General features: G+C 45.1%; 1 protein-coding gene across 1 annotated transcript in view; it reads right to left on the reverse strand.

The window, feature by feature from the left end:
- Positions 1-16,351, reverse strand: part of DEPDC5 (DEP domain containing 5, GATOR1 subcomplex subunit) — an 81,870-nt gene that overhangs the window by 22,298 nt on the left and 43,221 nt on the right. The window contains exons 28-33 of the mRNA XM_016198524.2: positions 13,883-14,000; positions 13,279-13,446; positions 12,073-12,292; positions 10,631-10,764; positions 5,281-5,389; positions 2,630-2,695 (exon numbers count right to left, since the gene is read on the reverse strand). Coding sequence (XP_016054010.1) covers positions 2,630-2,695; positions 5,281-5,389; positions 10,631-10,764; positions 12,073-12,292; positions 13,279-13,446; positions 13,883-14,000 — 815 coding nt within the window. The remainder of the gene's footprint in view (positions 1-2,629; positions 2,696-5,280; positions 5,390-10,630; positions 10,765-12,072; positions 12,293-13,278; positions 13,447-13,882; positions 14,001-16,351) is intronic.

The following is a 16,351-nucleotide window of genomic DNA, read 5'->3' on the forward strand; positions in this document are numbered from 1 at the left end:
TGGGCCATATGGCCTGTGGCAACTACTCAATTCTGCATGAACAGGCACAAAAGCATCCATAGACAATGTAAACAAATGGGTGTGGCTTTGTTCCAATAAAACTTTATTTGGAAAAGCAGATGGTGGGCCAGATTTGCCCATTTTCTGACCCCTGCTTTTTATCACACAATGTCCATATTTCCAGGGGCTGCACAGAAAGGCATTTTGTTGAGATCTTAATACCAGGAAAAGTTATGCTTCTCCCAGGAAACTGGTTTGTCTTTATCGTATGACCACGTTGAACCTGCAACAAATGTTTCCCACTTTTCTCTGGCTACCAGGAAGTTCAGGGCTGAATTTAGCACAAAACTCTAGGTACTTTATAAGACCTCACATTATGTCCTATTGTAGTTTTTCTTTTCCTGAATTTCCCCCAAATGTGAAAATCTAGTTACATTTCTATTCTGGAGGTTGTGTTTATTTCCATAACCCACCTAAAGCAACTTTGTGGAATAAGACCAGTGGAAAACAGATAGACAAGGAAGGCTAGATGGAAAGAATGGTTGTCTTCTCACACAGAGACCTGAAAGAGCCACACTGAGGGAGCTGCATGGTCTAGAATGCACTTCATCTTAGAAACCTTGTTCAAAAATCTTCCTCACAGAGGATTCTATTTAACCTATGCAGACACTCCCTCTCCTAGGAGGTGGAGTTTAATTGCCCCTTCCACTTTTGAGTGTGCTACAGTGAGTGACCTGCTTCAAAAAGCAGAGTACAGAAAGGGAGACACAGTAACTTCAGAGTGGAGACAGCTGGCAAATACTACATCACCCAGCGATGAAGAGTTATGTCACCAGTGATGTTGTGTGAGCTTTGTGGCCCATCTCCACACTACGTGTTAGAAAACAAAGCCAGCAGATTTTATGTTATGTATATTTTAACAGAAATAAAACAGAAATAAAATGCAATTTAATTTTGGTATAGAGAGCTCCCTTACTGTATCTGAGTAGACATAATTTTCTAAACATTTATATGTCTTCTTAATAACATAGCCTGGTGGGTAATATAAGCCTCCTTCATGTACCTCTTCTAAGATCTCAACTCCATTTGTTATTTCCAATTGTGGGAACTCATCCACTTTGTTCTACTGGAGAATTCTACCACGTGAAGCTGGGTGGACTATTAGAGAACTTAGAACACAATTCTCTCTTCCAGCCCTGTTGATTTTTCTCATGTTAAATTCTAATCTAAGTCCAAGAGGGTCTCTTGCTAGAAAGCAAATTTAAAAAGTCCAACCTGAGTCTGTTTTAAACCAAAAATGCACTGCATCCCCAGTACTCAGAGATCAGAGATTCTTGGATCAGGACTCGGAGGTCCTGGCACGGATTTGCCTCGGGTCAAGCAGCTCATTGGGAAGAGGCAGGTGCAGGCCTCTGACCGACAGGCAGGCGCAGCACCCTCTGGACCCCTCAGCACAGTGGGCAGGATGGTGCAGGGGCTCAGCCACTCACTAGTTGTATGCCTTTTGACGAGGTGACATCTTTAAGCCTCAGTCTCCTCATCTGGAAAGTGGGGTGATAATACCCACACTTCACACGCTGTTTTGAAGACCGTATTTAAAGAACCCACTGTACAGTAGCTGGCAGAGTAGGTACTTAAGGTTGGTTTTCTGACTCCCACCAAATAAGGATGCCTTAAGCTTTACCCTTAAACTCCCATGTCCCATCTTCCTTAGCTTGCTCCGCTCTGCATAAACCTTGACTCTTTCAAATTTCAGGAACTGAGCCAATTTCATATACTTAGGGGTGTTGGTCAAGGGCTGGGAGGCCAGTTTATCTTCATCTGGACCTGTCGGAACAGTAATTGCTAATGGTGATTACAGAAAAGGGGGGTCATGAGTCAAGCCTGTTGGTCCTGGATTTAAAGGCCAGGTCAACACCATACTGTGTAAAGCATAACTTCTTTGTCCCTCAATTTCTCCATTTGTATACTTGCTATAAAACTTCTACCTAACTCACAGGTTATGGCATAAGGACAAAATGAGGTAATACTGTGTGCTTGGCAGATAGTAACTGAAGAATGTTAAGGCTTGGAAGGCCCTTGGAGATCTGGTCCAAACCCTTTATTTGACAAATGTGTTAAGGGAAGTCCAGTGGCCAGACAAGCTGTCCAGGGTCGCACACCATTAGCCTCTGACGAAGCACATGCTTATTAGTAAACGTTGCTTGTTTTCACCACTTCCTGTTTTCCACCAAACTCTTATAAATTTATCTGGTTGTATTAGGAAGAAAAAATAAGTGTTCAGTTCCTAAGGAAGCATATTTCATGCTGCGTATACTACATGGACAAAAATACCTAAAAGGCAAGATGCTGCCACTTGGCAAAGAATCTATGGCAACTATGTGAAACAGCGAGACAGAGACAGGAATCACGTAAGTCAACACTGATGCGATAATTTGTTCTCTTACATCAATCATTTCCATCCCCTTTTGCTATGGCCCAAACCAAGGATGGGAATGTGCACCTTGCAGACCAAATTCAATGTCAAATGCCTTGAAACTCAGCTGCAGCCCAATCCCATCTGTTCAGAGCCGAGCAGAAGGCTTCTGCTGACGGGACAGGCACGCAGGGGCTGCAGAGTCTCACTGACCTGCGGGTAGAAGGCAGACGACGCTGTGCGCGGGCTGCGGACAAACTCCATAAAGAAGGCCCCGTCCTGAAGTCAGAGGAAGCAGTGGCGGCAGCAGGTGCCAGAGGGCGAAGGAGCGGAATGCGGGCCAGTGGTGAACCATCAGGGGAAGGACAGGGGTATGAAAGAAAAAAAAATAGAAACAAGGAGGGAAGGAGAGAAACAAGGGCGCATGAAGAGAATGGGGAGAAAAAGAGAGGGAAGGAGATCCACCCAGGAAGACAAAGCCCGAGTGCAAAGCGTGAGCAGGAGCTCACACCTGGGGCAGAATGTCCCGTCGTGTGGGGGCAAGCGCCTGGCTTAGAAGGTGGGTCCAAGTGCCCTGGGGTCTCCTCGGAGCCTGGCCTGGATGCCTGGCCCTCCCCATCACTCTGAACTCCCTTCAGACCTATGCCAAGGGGCACGGAAAACGCCAAAGGGGAGCGTGGCAGGGGTCACTTCCCGGCCTCCGCGTGCCCGGGGAGCAGCAGCCCTCTTGGAGAGGTGCTCCGAGGCTTGAGGTTTTTAATTCTGTCTGTTCCTAAGCACGGCAGCCAAATGGGAGACAAGGATTCAATGAAGGGAAAGTTCTTGCTTAATTTTCTGAGCAAACAGGGGATCCAGAAGCAGCAATACCTTCTCCTCCACAGGTTGTGTAACAAAGTCACCAAGAGGCTGAGACGCACGTAATGTCAGATACATATGCAGTCGTGGGGAGCTTCCTGAAGCTGCCTTCCTCTCCCTAGCCTATTCTTGTGGGGTTCAAGTTGTCATGTATTTGAAAAAAGAATGACATAGAGGACTTTTCCAATGACCCCTCCTTCCACCTTTCTTAAGGTCAAGAAGGCCTCTCTTGTCCCGTCAACATGTTTTTACTTTGTATGCATTCTCACTGAAATGCAGACACGGCACTTGATAAATCTGAAGGTCTCTGCTTTCCTACAAGTTTTCTTCAATTTTGTACGTAGAATTACTGGACTCTTTAGCTATCCGTTTTATCAATACTGCTGCCATTTTCCACAAGCCACCAGGAACTCAAGTAATGAATCATGAAAATGTGTAGCTGGGGCGATGCCAACTCAGGTACTCTTGCACGCATCCCAACACAGACGCTGACTGGAGACACTGTCAGGCATTTCTCAGTATGTCAGCCAGGGTTCTTCACCTTGACCAACTCATCACATCTTTGCGTCTCCTTGACTACACGGGAATCTATATCCGGCATGACCGATGGCCATCCATCTGGATTTCAGTGTTCATTTGGAAGATTAGGAGTGTTCTAACTAGCAATCGAATATTTAGTTGTTGGTGCATTTTAACCCGGATGCTTGTGACTCTGTAATTTCTCTACTTTTCAGTCCTGTTTTTGGCACTGTTTCTAGTCCTCAAAGATGGCAATGAGCAGAGGTCAAAGCTGGGGCACTTACAGATTCTCACTGTTCCATCCGGGTCCCTTCTCTGCCAGAACATGCAGAAGCAAAGGTACTACTAACACTGCTGAGATTTATGAACACGTAAGTGAGGACAGGTGAAAAGCCTCTTCCTTGACCAAAAAAAGATCATTCCTTACGCACAGACTTTCCTTAGAACTGCACCTGAAGTCACTGCCTGGTGCTGGATCAGCAAACTACAGCCTGTGAGCTAAGAATGGGTTGCAAATGGTTATGGAAGTACCTACACAAAAGCTGTGATCTTGCCTCTTGGCCCACAAAGCCTGTATTTATCAAGGTTTGCCAACCCCTGATCTGTAGATTGTACAACTGCCTATAGTCTCAGTTATACTTTTTCTCAGATTTTAATCCCTCCATCCTTGAAGTATAGTTCTAGTAACTTAGCCTAAAAAATAATCAGAGATGTGGTCAAGTAATTATCTGCAAAGATGTTATTTGCAGTATTACTGATAATTGTAATACACTGTAGAATTATAAAAATTTATGGAAGAATTATCAAAAATTTTTAAAAACCAGACACCATCTACATTTTGAACAAAAAAAGTTATAAATGAAGGTCCACCCACATGATGAAATAATATATAATTATTTTAAAAAATCATTCTTTTGAGAAATATTTAATTATATGGAGAAATTTTCATAATATGGAAGTAAAATACATACATAGGTGAATATACAATTTGACCACAATTCTGCAAATAAAATACATCCATTAAGTCTCCTTCACTTCTTATTAATAGAGATTAGATAAAAGAACATGCAATTGGCTCACCTACCACATCAGAATGATCTCAGATTCTGAATTTCCCAGGAGTTGACAGAGCCAAGGTTATTGGTCTTAAAAGATATAAAAAGCCTGACCTACAGAGTTTGCAGCCCCTCTGCTGGACCTCCTATTCTGTATAGAGGCCCAAACTCTCAGGTTTGGTTTCTTTTTTTTTTTCTTCAGGAGTCTAAGCAAACTGATGGGAATTTCATTATCAAAGAGTGAGTTCCTTGATCCTGCTAAAGAGCAGTTAACTTCCTTACAACTGTGATCAGGAAAGTTCCTCAATAAAAATAGTAATGCTTTTAAGGGCTCAGGGTAGAATTCATCCAAATCCTCAACACATTCAATCCTAGGCTCTGCCCTCCACACTGGGGCTCCGCGAGCATGTGCCCTGCTGAAGTGGCCTCCTTTACCTTTCGTGGGCTGTCCACGTAGGTGGGAGTCATGGCAACGCTGCTGCTCTCAGCTGGCTGGGCCGAGCTCTTGCCGCCGTGCACAGCTGCCTGCTGTTCTCCCAGACACCTGAAAGAAGGAAAAACACATGCTTGTCGCTTGCTCAGAGCCCCTGAGGAAGGACCCATGTTAGCCAAGATAATATGAAGACAGTTCTTTGAAACACACACTTCTGCTTTGTTTCTCCTTCAGGCCTTACAGGATACCCTTAATTTCATTCATTGTCCTGAACAATCACCAGCCCTCTACGGTAAGTAAGAAAACAGCGCAATTTTAAAAGCATCCTGGCAGCATCTGGTGCTTACCTATTACTTTGAAAAGGCAAGTGACATGGTTTGAGTGACTATACTTATAAATATCTGGGAAGGACTTTTTCTGTTTTTATTAAACATACCAACAGAAGCACACTCTGAAAATTAGGGCTGCATTAATGTGTGGCATAAACGAAACAGGGGAAATGTGTTGACTCTATACATTTTGAAGGCTGATACATTAATATTTCAAATATACATATATATATCCCTCTCTGCCAAAGAAAACCACATATATCTATGACATTATCTCATAACACAAGACAACTACGGTTTTCTTATGACATCTCATCCCATCCTGTTTCTGATGTACATATATGTATACTTTCACGTTTATTTTCCTAATTTTTTACCTTACTAAAATTAACTATGAACTATTATAATTTAATGCTTCCCACCAATTAGATTGTTTTACTATATCACTGAATTTTTATTGGTAAGTTTCAGAAGGCTCACATTATAGTCTTAAATGCTTCATTATGATTGTAACATATACTTGTGGTAGACACTGAGAGGCACCACCCAGATCCCTCTGCCATGGCCTTGTTGTCACAGTAGCTGGGAGCCGGGCGTGTTTTCTAGGTGGCTCTGCTGTAAGCCCCTTCAGGGACAGCCCCAGCTGCAGAGCAGCCTCATGCAAAGCTCTCACCCTTCCCTGGGCTGCCCAGGCAAAGAATGATCAGTGAGGGGATGGCAAGGCCTGGCCATGTTGGTCCCACTCGGCTCCCCTCTGAAGGCTGCTCCAGCTCCAGAGCTCAGGGAGGTGGCCTGAGGCATCTCCACTTCTCCCTCTGGCCACTCCTCCTTCTTCCCTGCTCTCCCAGAGGTGCGGAGCCCGTGACTTTCCTTAACAAACATCCTACATGTTCAACTCTGTCTCTGTCTGCTTCCCCCGGGAACCCAATCTATGACATTTCTCTAGTCTTATCAAATTCTGACATGTTGGCTATGGTGAAGTCATACCAGAGATTAAAAATCGTTTTCCACAGTACCTGTTATACTCTCTTTTTAAAGTTTTTATTATGGAAAAATTGCAAACATATACAAAAGTAAAGAGGATAATATAAATGAACCCTATCTACCCAGACCCCAAGATTGCTTACTTAGAGCCAATCTTGTATCATCTATACCCCTCCCTATCTACCTTAACTATTCTGAAGCAAAATTCACACATGATATTATTTCATCTATAAACACTTCAGTATATACTATATCTCTAAAAGAAATGTTACAAGAAAAACATAACCGCAATTCCATACTCAAGATTTTTTAGAAGTTTTCTAATATCAAGTATTTTTTCAATCATCTCCAAAAATTTCTTTGCAGTTTGTTCAAAACAGGATCCAACTACGGTCCCTACGTTGCAGTAAGTTGTGTCTCTTTTAAGCTATAAACTCCTTTTTATCTCTCCGTATCCCTGCAATTTATTTGTTGAAGAAAGTAGCTTGTTCGTCCCGTAAATCTACACAGTTTGGATGAGCTGACTATATCCCTTTATTGCTTATCATGTTCCTCTGAGCCCTGCACTTCCTGAGAACTAGAAATTATAACAAACGGCTTGAACAGATTTATGTTCGGCTGGGGCAAGGATTCCTCCTCAGTGTGCTGTGTACTTCTGTCTGGAGGCACCATCATGTCTGGCGGACCCTCTCTGGTGATGCAGTTGCCACTGATAATCCCTGCCAGATCTAGTTCATCAGCGGTCACACATGGTAATATTCTACCATCCTTCCGTACCTATTAGCTGGAATACCGACAAAAGAAAAACTTACCCACACCATTGCTTGGTTACTCTGAGGTGTAATTCACGTAGGAAAAGCAGAATTAAATGCTTGATTCCTTCCCTTGCCCACTTGCACCACTGTCTGCCTCTCTCTCCCGGTCCCACCCCATCACCGTGTGGTTTCCTCTGAGCCTCACGCATAATCGCGCACTGTGACATTCCCTTGCCCTTCCCGAGGGCTGAGCGGCAGGCCATGGCTGGGCCAGAGGTGGCAGGAAGTCTCGGTTACCTCCCAGATGTGTCATCTGACGCACATGTCAATCCCCATTTACCGAGTTGCCTTCTGACCCGTGGACTAGGAATGAGGGATTCAGAGATCCTGTGTTTCCCCGTGAAGGCTCTTTGTCTAATGGCTCAGGGGAAGGGACTGCCACAAAATGACCAGTTATACGTATTGTATACACACATACGTGAGAACATATAGAAGGGCACACTGCCTTCTGCAGGGAGGAGGTCACCAGAGGCAGTAACTACAGCCATGTGGGGCCTCTCTGCTCTGACGCCGCTGTCATCAGGTTACCCTCATCCAACAGAAGAAGCCAAGCCGGCTGACGGGCGCCTGCTGCCCAGGCTGCTCACGGCCATGCTGTTAGTCAGCACAAGGCCAAGATCCCGGGGGCCGCTATCTTCTAGGAGAGCCCGACTGAGCATATATGCTACAGAGAAAGACTGGAAGGGAAATGGAAGAAATACACACAGTTGTGCTAGGAGGGCAGGACTAAGGGTGACATTTAAAAATTTTTTCATATTGTCTTTCATAATAAATAAATTGGATTGGCTTGGTGCAGGAAAAAAAAAAAAAAAGCACACAAATAAAAAATGCTATGTGAGCAAACACTATACAAAGGTCTGCTCCCTCCACTCTATCTCCAGCACTGAGAAAACGGACCATGTCACCAGAACAGTCCTCTGGGTGAGGAGCCCATCTCAGTCTCTCTGCCCTGCCTCTTGCTCTGGGGTTAGCTGAGGGTCTCGCCTCTCACAGAGGGACACCACCCCCAAGCCATCCTTCTTCTTCCAGGCTGAGCAGAAACAGGCTCCTTGGGGCGTACTAAATGATGACTCACTAACAAAATAAGATTCCCCCACACCAGCTTCACACCCTTCCCAGCAACATATGTTCCTTGTTCGTTTTTCCAGCAGGAAAGGCCTATGACTAGTTATGGGGAGAATGTGCCCGGCAGAGTTCAGGGGGAAAGACCTGGGCATATGAAGGTATTTTCTGAAGAGGACCCAGTGCCCTCAGTAATGAGTCCAACCTATCCCAACGCTCTTCCTCTCATTTGTCCCCAGTCACCCTGCCATGTTCTTCACTTCTCCACCTGGGTCCCTTCCTTTCCATGTCCTCATCACCCTCTGTCCAGCATCTGTGGCCTCTTGCCTGGACTGGTGAGAGCTTAGCAACGGGTCTTTGCCTCCTGGGCCCACCCACCGGGCCTTCTTATACGAGGGGCTCATCTCTGAAAACACCACTTCCGGCAAAGACACTGAATGGATATTTCATTAAGGAATTGCTCTAACTTTTTAGGTAAATGGTGGTATTACAGTTTTATTCTGTTTTGTTTTTATTTTTTTAAAAAAGAGTACTTATCTTTCAGAGACACATATTGAAATATTACAGAAGAAGGGATATGATGTCTGGGATTTAATAAGAAATAAAAAAGGCAGATCAGAGCAAGTGGGATATAAATGAAACAAGATCGGCCATGAGATGATAATCATTGAAGCCGGGTGATAGGTACTCGGGGATTTATTATACTAGTCTGTCTACTTTGCAGCCTCTCTGAAATTTTCCATTAAAATAAAAAACTTTCAGAGGCTCGCTCTTGCTATGAGGATGCGTAAGGACAGCCTGAATCCAGCTTCCCACGCACTCTTTGTAATTGCATCTCCCACTAGGCCTCATGCTCACTCCACCCGACTTTCTGAAGCTGAATGCATGCCGGCTCCTGCTGGGCACAGCACGGCCCTCACACCAGACAAACAAGGTCTGGTCTCCTCTAACATCGTGTACGGGGACCCTCGCATCCCTTTCTCCACCATTCACGTCTATTGTCCACCTACTATGTGCCAGACACAGCACGCAGCCTCTGCCCTCACTGCGCAGACAAGTGAGGATGAGTGAGCCAAGTGTGGCCCTTGGAAGAATATTGAGGGACGTAGGCCCAGGATGCTGGGAAGCACAGAGAAGACCTGATTTGGCTGGGAGAATTAAGGGGGCAGGGAACGCGCCCCAGACCAGGTCCTGCCTGCTAATGGCAATGCTTCCTCCTCTTTCCCAAGTCCCACTTCCCCTCTGTCTAAACGCTTCCCTTCCTGCAAGGCCAATTTAAATCCTACCTCCTGTGGCGCTGTCCCTGCCCTCCCAAGTAAGATGTGGTCCCACCAGTGTCCCAGGACTGTAGCACCTACTGTTCATAAGGGGACCACACACTCAAATGCCTAGAGAAGCTGGCCAGGTAGCACGACTGAGGGTGCAAGACAAGTCCACGACCAGAGGGCATACTGGTCTTATGGTAAACCAGAGGGCACATGTCCATTCTAAAGTGCCAGCCCACTGTGGCTAAGTCTGACTGTGGACCCAATGCTAACTGAGCCTCCACTATTTCAAGCAAAACTGGACTTCCTATAATATTTATAACATAATTTTGCATTATATTAACTATAATTTTGTATTATATTGTTATAATACATTGTTTTACATATTATATAATATACCCATGCATCTTGTTATGTATACTAATATTTTTTCATGTAAGAATTCATATAAAATCCAGATTTTTATAAGGGATCTTCAAACTAAAAAAATTTGGCTCAAATATTTTAAAAATATGTTGTTAGCAGGGCACAGAAAATACTCTGAAATGGCACCTACGTGTTATTGTAAATTTATCTAAACCCACAGAATGTACAACACCAAGAGTGAAGCCCGGTGTGAATGAACTATGGACTTTGGGTGGTTATGTGTCAATGTACCTTCATCAACTGTAACAAATGTACCACTCTGGTGGAGGATATTGATAAACGGGGCAAGATATGTATATGTGGGGACAGGGTGTGTACAGGAAAGCTCTGTACCTTCTACTCAATTTTGCTTTGAACAGAAAACTGCTCTAAAAAATGAAGCCTACTTTAAAAAACACACAAAGAAACCAAAAAAACACTCTATGGGCCAGACCAAATGTATCTACCGTTGCTCTCCAACCAGGCACTTACTTCTGGCTGGCCTCCATCTCCAGCAGGGCCGACAGAGCTGAGGTTCCCTTCTTCCCAACCGGGGGGCCGGTTGACTCGAGGGAGTGCGTGGAAATGGGTCCTGTCATCTGTAAGCCTTTCATGGCGGTCCCTTTCTAAAGCAGAGAAAAGGAAACAAGGCCATCAGGCCGAGCGGGCCCCTCAGTGGATGCTGATCATGCCCAGTACATGCTGCTACATCTGTTATTCTTTGGCTCTGGGGGCCCAGTTAACAGGAACACGGGTTCTCGGTGCTCAGTAAATGCCAGAAAACAGTTTTGCACTGGAACTGAAGCTCCCAAATCCCTGTTAACTCAAAACAAACTGCCTCTTTGAGGTGATTTACATCATCTCATGTTACTCTCGTCACAACTCTAGGAAGCAAATAATGTCATATCTAATTTACAGCAGAAGAAACTGAGTCTCAGAGAAGTTAAGTAACTTATCCCACTGGATTTGTTAAGTAACAAATCCCACGAGAGCTAGAATGCAAACTCCAGTTACCTGACTTCAAAGCTAAGTTTTTTTCCACTACACAAGCTCTTCCGGAAATGATGCTGTGTACAGAAGGCAGCTGGGTGGGTGAAAAAACATTGAACTTGGGGTTGAAAACAAAAATAATAAAAACATGGCCCATGATGGAGCACTACTCAGCAATGAACAGAAATGAACTATTGAAAACTTGGATGAATCCCAGAGGCCTGATGCTGAGTACAACAAGGCAGCCTCAAAAGGTTACATATTGTATGATGCCATTTATATAAACTTTTGAAAAGACAAAAGTATAGTGATGGAGAACAGACCAGCAGCTACCAGGGATTAGAGATGAAGGAGGAATGTGGCTATAAAGGATGGCATGAGGGAGATTTTTTTGAGTGACAGAAACTATTCCATATCCTAATTGTGGTGGTAATTACATGAATCTGTACATTTATAAAATTCATAGGCCTGTACACACCCACACCAGCTGGGCACCCTCAGACATATCACATAATCTTCACGGGCCTCAGTGTCCTCACTGGGTAGCATGAGGTTGAATGAATGAATGTCCAAGGGTGCTAGGAACTCTAAAAGTGATATAAATGATCCTGCTGCTGTTACTCTCTTAAGCAAGTTTCTAATCAGCAACCCAGTACCACATTACATAAGCAGCTGTGCTCAACACTGAGTCCCACTTGGGGAGCACATGCAGGAGCTGCGTCCTCAGGTTACCCTGTGCCACAGAACACTGCCCAGTAGCTGTCTGTACCCAGTCCCTCCCTTCCTCGCCCTGCCCTGGAGAACACACAGTTTTGGAATTAAGATAAATGCTGGGCAGTTGTAGAGTAAATAAACAAGCCAGTAAGAGGTCCCTGAGATAGGAGGAGACAGTTCCTGAATCCCACACCAAGCACAGTTCCCAAGGGACCCCCCAGAACGCTCACCCGCATCATGCGATCTGAGCGATGGCGCCTGCGGATCCGGTTCAAGCCCTCCACAAAGCGGATAAAGCCATCCAGGAGCTGCCATTCCTCCTCGTCTGCCCGGGGCTTGTCCCCGTAGATGTCACAGTGGGCCTCCCCCTCTGTGATGCGCTTGGTGGCAGTGACACAGGCGGGCAGCAGCAGGAAGCGGGTCCTCCAGAACTTCAGAGACTCGATTAAGCTGTGGAGGGCCAAAGGAAGAAAAGGGGTGGTGGTGAGAAAAAGTAGACACTGAAGCCCCCCGATGAACAGACCATCTCAACCCTCGCCCTGAAGTTGGTGTGTGAGGGCCTCTCTCCCCAGGGTGTGCCACATTTCAGGGCTTCACTTAAAACACAAACTCACTGTATGTCAAAGATAATTAAAAAATAAATTCTTAAATGATGAAAAAAATAGCCCTAGCCAGTTTGGCTCAGTGGTTAGGGCATCAGCCACGGGCTGAAGGGTCCCGGGTTTGATTCCAAGGACATGTACCTCGGTTGCAGGCTCGATCCCTGGCCCTGGTCAGGGCTCATGTGGGAGGCAACCAATCGATGTGTCTCTCTCACATCAACGTTTCTCTCCCTCTCTCTCCCACCCACTCTCTCTGAAAAGCAACAGAAAAAATATCCTGGAGTGGCAATTAAAAAAAAAAGATGAAAAAAATAAAAACAGCAACAAAGAAACATAAGCTCAGAAGGAATAACTCAGTGATTGCATTTACTTTCTATCCCAAGAGATGCCAGAATGCTTCTGTGCACCCAGCCCAGTGAAGCTGTGGCTTTCTAATCATCACAACTGTAAATCACGCATAAAAATTAAAAACAAGATGCCACAAGAAGTAAGGAAAATGTTAAGAACATGATCTGCACTGGCATTCCAACAAAGAGCACATCACCACTGAATTTTCCTGCTGTTCATTTCTATGTGATATACAGCAAATTTTACCACTTTAATGGTCTTTAAGTGTACATTTCAGTGGCATTAAGTACATTCACACTGTTGTGCAACAGTCACCACCACCCATCTCATCACTGAGTTTTTAACCCAATGTAGATGTGCTTTTTTTGTTCTTCCATTTTTTTCTAAAACAGATACCATTTTGTCATCAGAAAAAAGGCCGGAAGTGTTAAAATTATGGATACGCCCAAGGCGGCCAAAAAGGAAAGCCAAAGCACGGTCTCCGACCTGAAGTCCTCAGAGCCGGCGGAACAGATGTACTGATCTAAGTAATTCCACTTGTACTCCTCCAGCCGTTCGTGGGAGAATTCCACCCAACAGGACACGAACTCCGAGTCGGAGTGGGAAGGGCAGAGGCTGTAGGTGTAGTGGATCTGGGCAGATTCGTAAGGGTACCTGAAAAAAAAGAAAGGGCATGTCCAGAAGTCCAAAAGAGAATCTTCTCCGATTCCTCCCACCCTGCCTTTTCCGCCTCAAAACACTCAGCACCACCCTTGGCCTTCAACCCCTGACCACGGCAAGCAACTCATCCCCGGGGACTGGTAATGGAGATTTCTCAGACCTTAGCTTGTTCTACTCTCTCATTCTTTATTTTTACTTGGCTTGTTCAGAATCAGGCTAAACATTATAGAGTGAATCAGATCCCTTTTGGAAGTATGGGAGCTATAACCGTCAAATAACCCTAGAAAACAAAACAGTAACTCCAGAGGAAAACCCAATCACTCAACCTCCCCAGTCTGAATTACGTGTGACACACAGAATTCAGTATGTGGACGGCATGTGGACACAACTCGGGACAGCAGCTGAAAATCTTCAACATCCAAGGACTCACTTGGGAAGGTATCGCGTCACCGTGATCATCTTATCCTTCAGCGTCACTTTGTGAAAAGTTCTGCCCATACTCAGCCAGTACTGGTCCTCCTCCTCAGGGCGGTTTCGGGACACAAGGCCTAGTTGAGAGAAAAAAAAATCATTTCCTCCGTTAACAGGCAATTGCTTCTCTTCATATAGATTCAGGAAAGGAGAAACAAAAGAGGCAACGCCTTCTTTTGAGGGGCAGTATTATCTTTAATTAAAAAACAAAAGTCCTGAAGTTGGCAGATTTTTCTGTTACTGAATCAATCAGTGGCAGATTAGAGCCTGGGGCTGCTGACAGCACCTAGAAGACACACTCAGAACTGAACAGCCTGATGCTGCTCTGGAAAGTTCTAGAGGTGTTAATAGGCTGAGAGACAACTACGGGACAAAATGGAACTCCTCTCCACTCAAGCACAAGTTGCCACCCTGGCATCTGAGGTCGCCACCCCACGGTGGCAGCCAACCTGGCTCTCTGGCCTTAGCTCCCACAACTCTCGCACTGACTGCTACACCATGTTTCAGTCTTAAAGGACCACTTATTTATTTCCTGGAATTTCTTTCTCCAAACATTTGTTCCTCTTGCTTCCTCTGCCTTGTCTTCCTGGACCACCGTCAAAGCCCTATGGATCATTTAAGGTCACCAACAAATGCCACTCCCCCTACAAAGCCCTCAGACCCCACCAGCAGTCTGAATTCTACCCCGTATGCAGCTCCTTATGTGCGTGTCTCACACCCTTACAACTGAAAGTTCCAGGAGCCCAAATCTTGTTTGCCTTCATATTTTCTGTAGCACCTGATCAAGTACCCACGGTAGGTATTCAAAAAGTTATTAGTTGAATGGAGTAGAACACTGAAAAGAGGAAAATAATGAAGAATTAAGAAAATGACAAGCTTTCAAGAGAGTAAAAACAGTGCCTCAACGAACACCCGAGCCAAGGCAATTCCCGTGAGCTAGAAACGAAAGACCTCTCCTTCAGCTCCCAGAGAGAGTCACACGGTGGCAGGCGGCGTGGGAGTTGTCAGGAGAAGACAGGATGACAGAGGTTGAAAGGCTCTTCACTGTGAATGTAGAAATTTCCCAGATGATGGGTAGGGAGCGGCTGGCAGGCGCATATAAAAGAGACCAGGCTTTGACTAGAGGACCCCGGGCTAGACCCCAGGGCTTTCGATGGTCGGCTGTGTGATCTCGGTACCAAATCTCTCTTGAGTCTCGTTTTCTGCAACCAGAAAGCGAGCTTGTCTCAATCCCGGTATTCTTTCATTCATGCCACAAACAGCCTGCTGGCTGTCAGGAAGACAGCGTCATGGGATAATGTTCCTGGCATGCTCTTCTTACCTAATCCTGTCCTCCACCCCCAACCTGCTTCTCTGACTAATAACCCCTGCACATACTGCACGTCTCACCTCAGACACCACCTTCTCAAGGAAGCCACCCCTGACCTTCCAGGCCAGATCAGGTCCTAGATTAAATATTCTCTCAGCCCCCTGGCTTTTCCCTTAAGTCTTTATCACAGCATGGAAGTGTATTTCATAGTTTATTTTCCCCCACTGGGCTATAAATCCCCCACAAAGCAGGAGGTTCAAAAATACTGTTAAATGAGTGAACGAATGATTGAATTCATGTATTTATCAACTCATATTGTTGTATGCCAAGCACCGTAGTTTCCATTGTAGAGGCTTAAAAAAAAAAAAAAAAGATGCTAAAATAGTCCTGGCACTCAGAAAGAGTCTAGAATTTGGAAACAAGGCAACATGTGATAAACGTTACAAGGGGCTTTCAAAGAAAATCCAGAGGGAGTCCGAAGCTTCATCGAAAACAATGGGACCTGGACCAGATGACCGCTAAGCTCCCTCTAACAAAACCACACTTCTCTGATCCTCTGGCCAGAGGAGGTTTAATGGAGCCAAAGATGATCTGAGATTTTGAGCTGGGTGGTTAGGGGAACAGGGGGGTCTCATTAGCTATAAGGAGGCAGCAGAAGATTAACGTTGCTCATTGATTGTTCCCGGAAGGGATCATTGCTTTCTGATTCCAGGCACCCACACTTAGTTTTCTCTGCCTGAATTATTTTAGGAGAGCTCTCCAGAGCTAGGCTCCGGCTCAATCGGTGTCGCTGAGTCTCTGTCACTTACTAGCTTCTGTCACTCACCGATGACCCGTTCTTGCTTTAAGTCACTAAGCTTCAGTGACAAACAAGAGATGAATCCAGAATATTTTTTAAAAAAGTATAAATTTCAGGTTTAGGTAACATCTGAGAATCTGTTTGTGTCCGGTACCATGTTAGAAACAAATACAAGTTTCTGGGTCTAGAATATTCACTATGGACTTTGACATCTCAGTCATGGCTCAGCTCCAAGGTGTTGCCCAAGCCTGGCTGTAACTTTCCTGAACTTGGTCATTCTCTTCATTAAAAAAGAGAGTTAGAGATGGAAGAGAGCCTTA

This window comes from Miniopterus natalensis, chromosome 20 (assembly GCF_054644295.1).
Source record: "Miniopterus natalensis isolate mMinNat1 chromosome 20, mMinNat1.hap1, whole genome shotgun sequence".
NCBI classification, from domain to species: Eukaryota; Metazoa; Chordata; class Mammalia; order Chiroptera; family Miniopteridae; genus Miniopterus; species Miniopterus natalensis.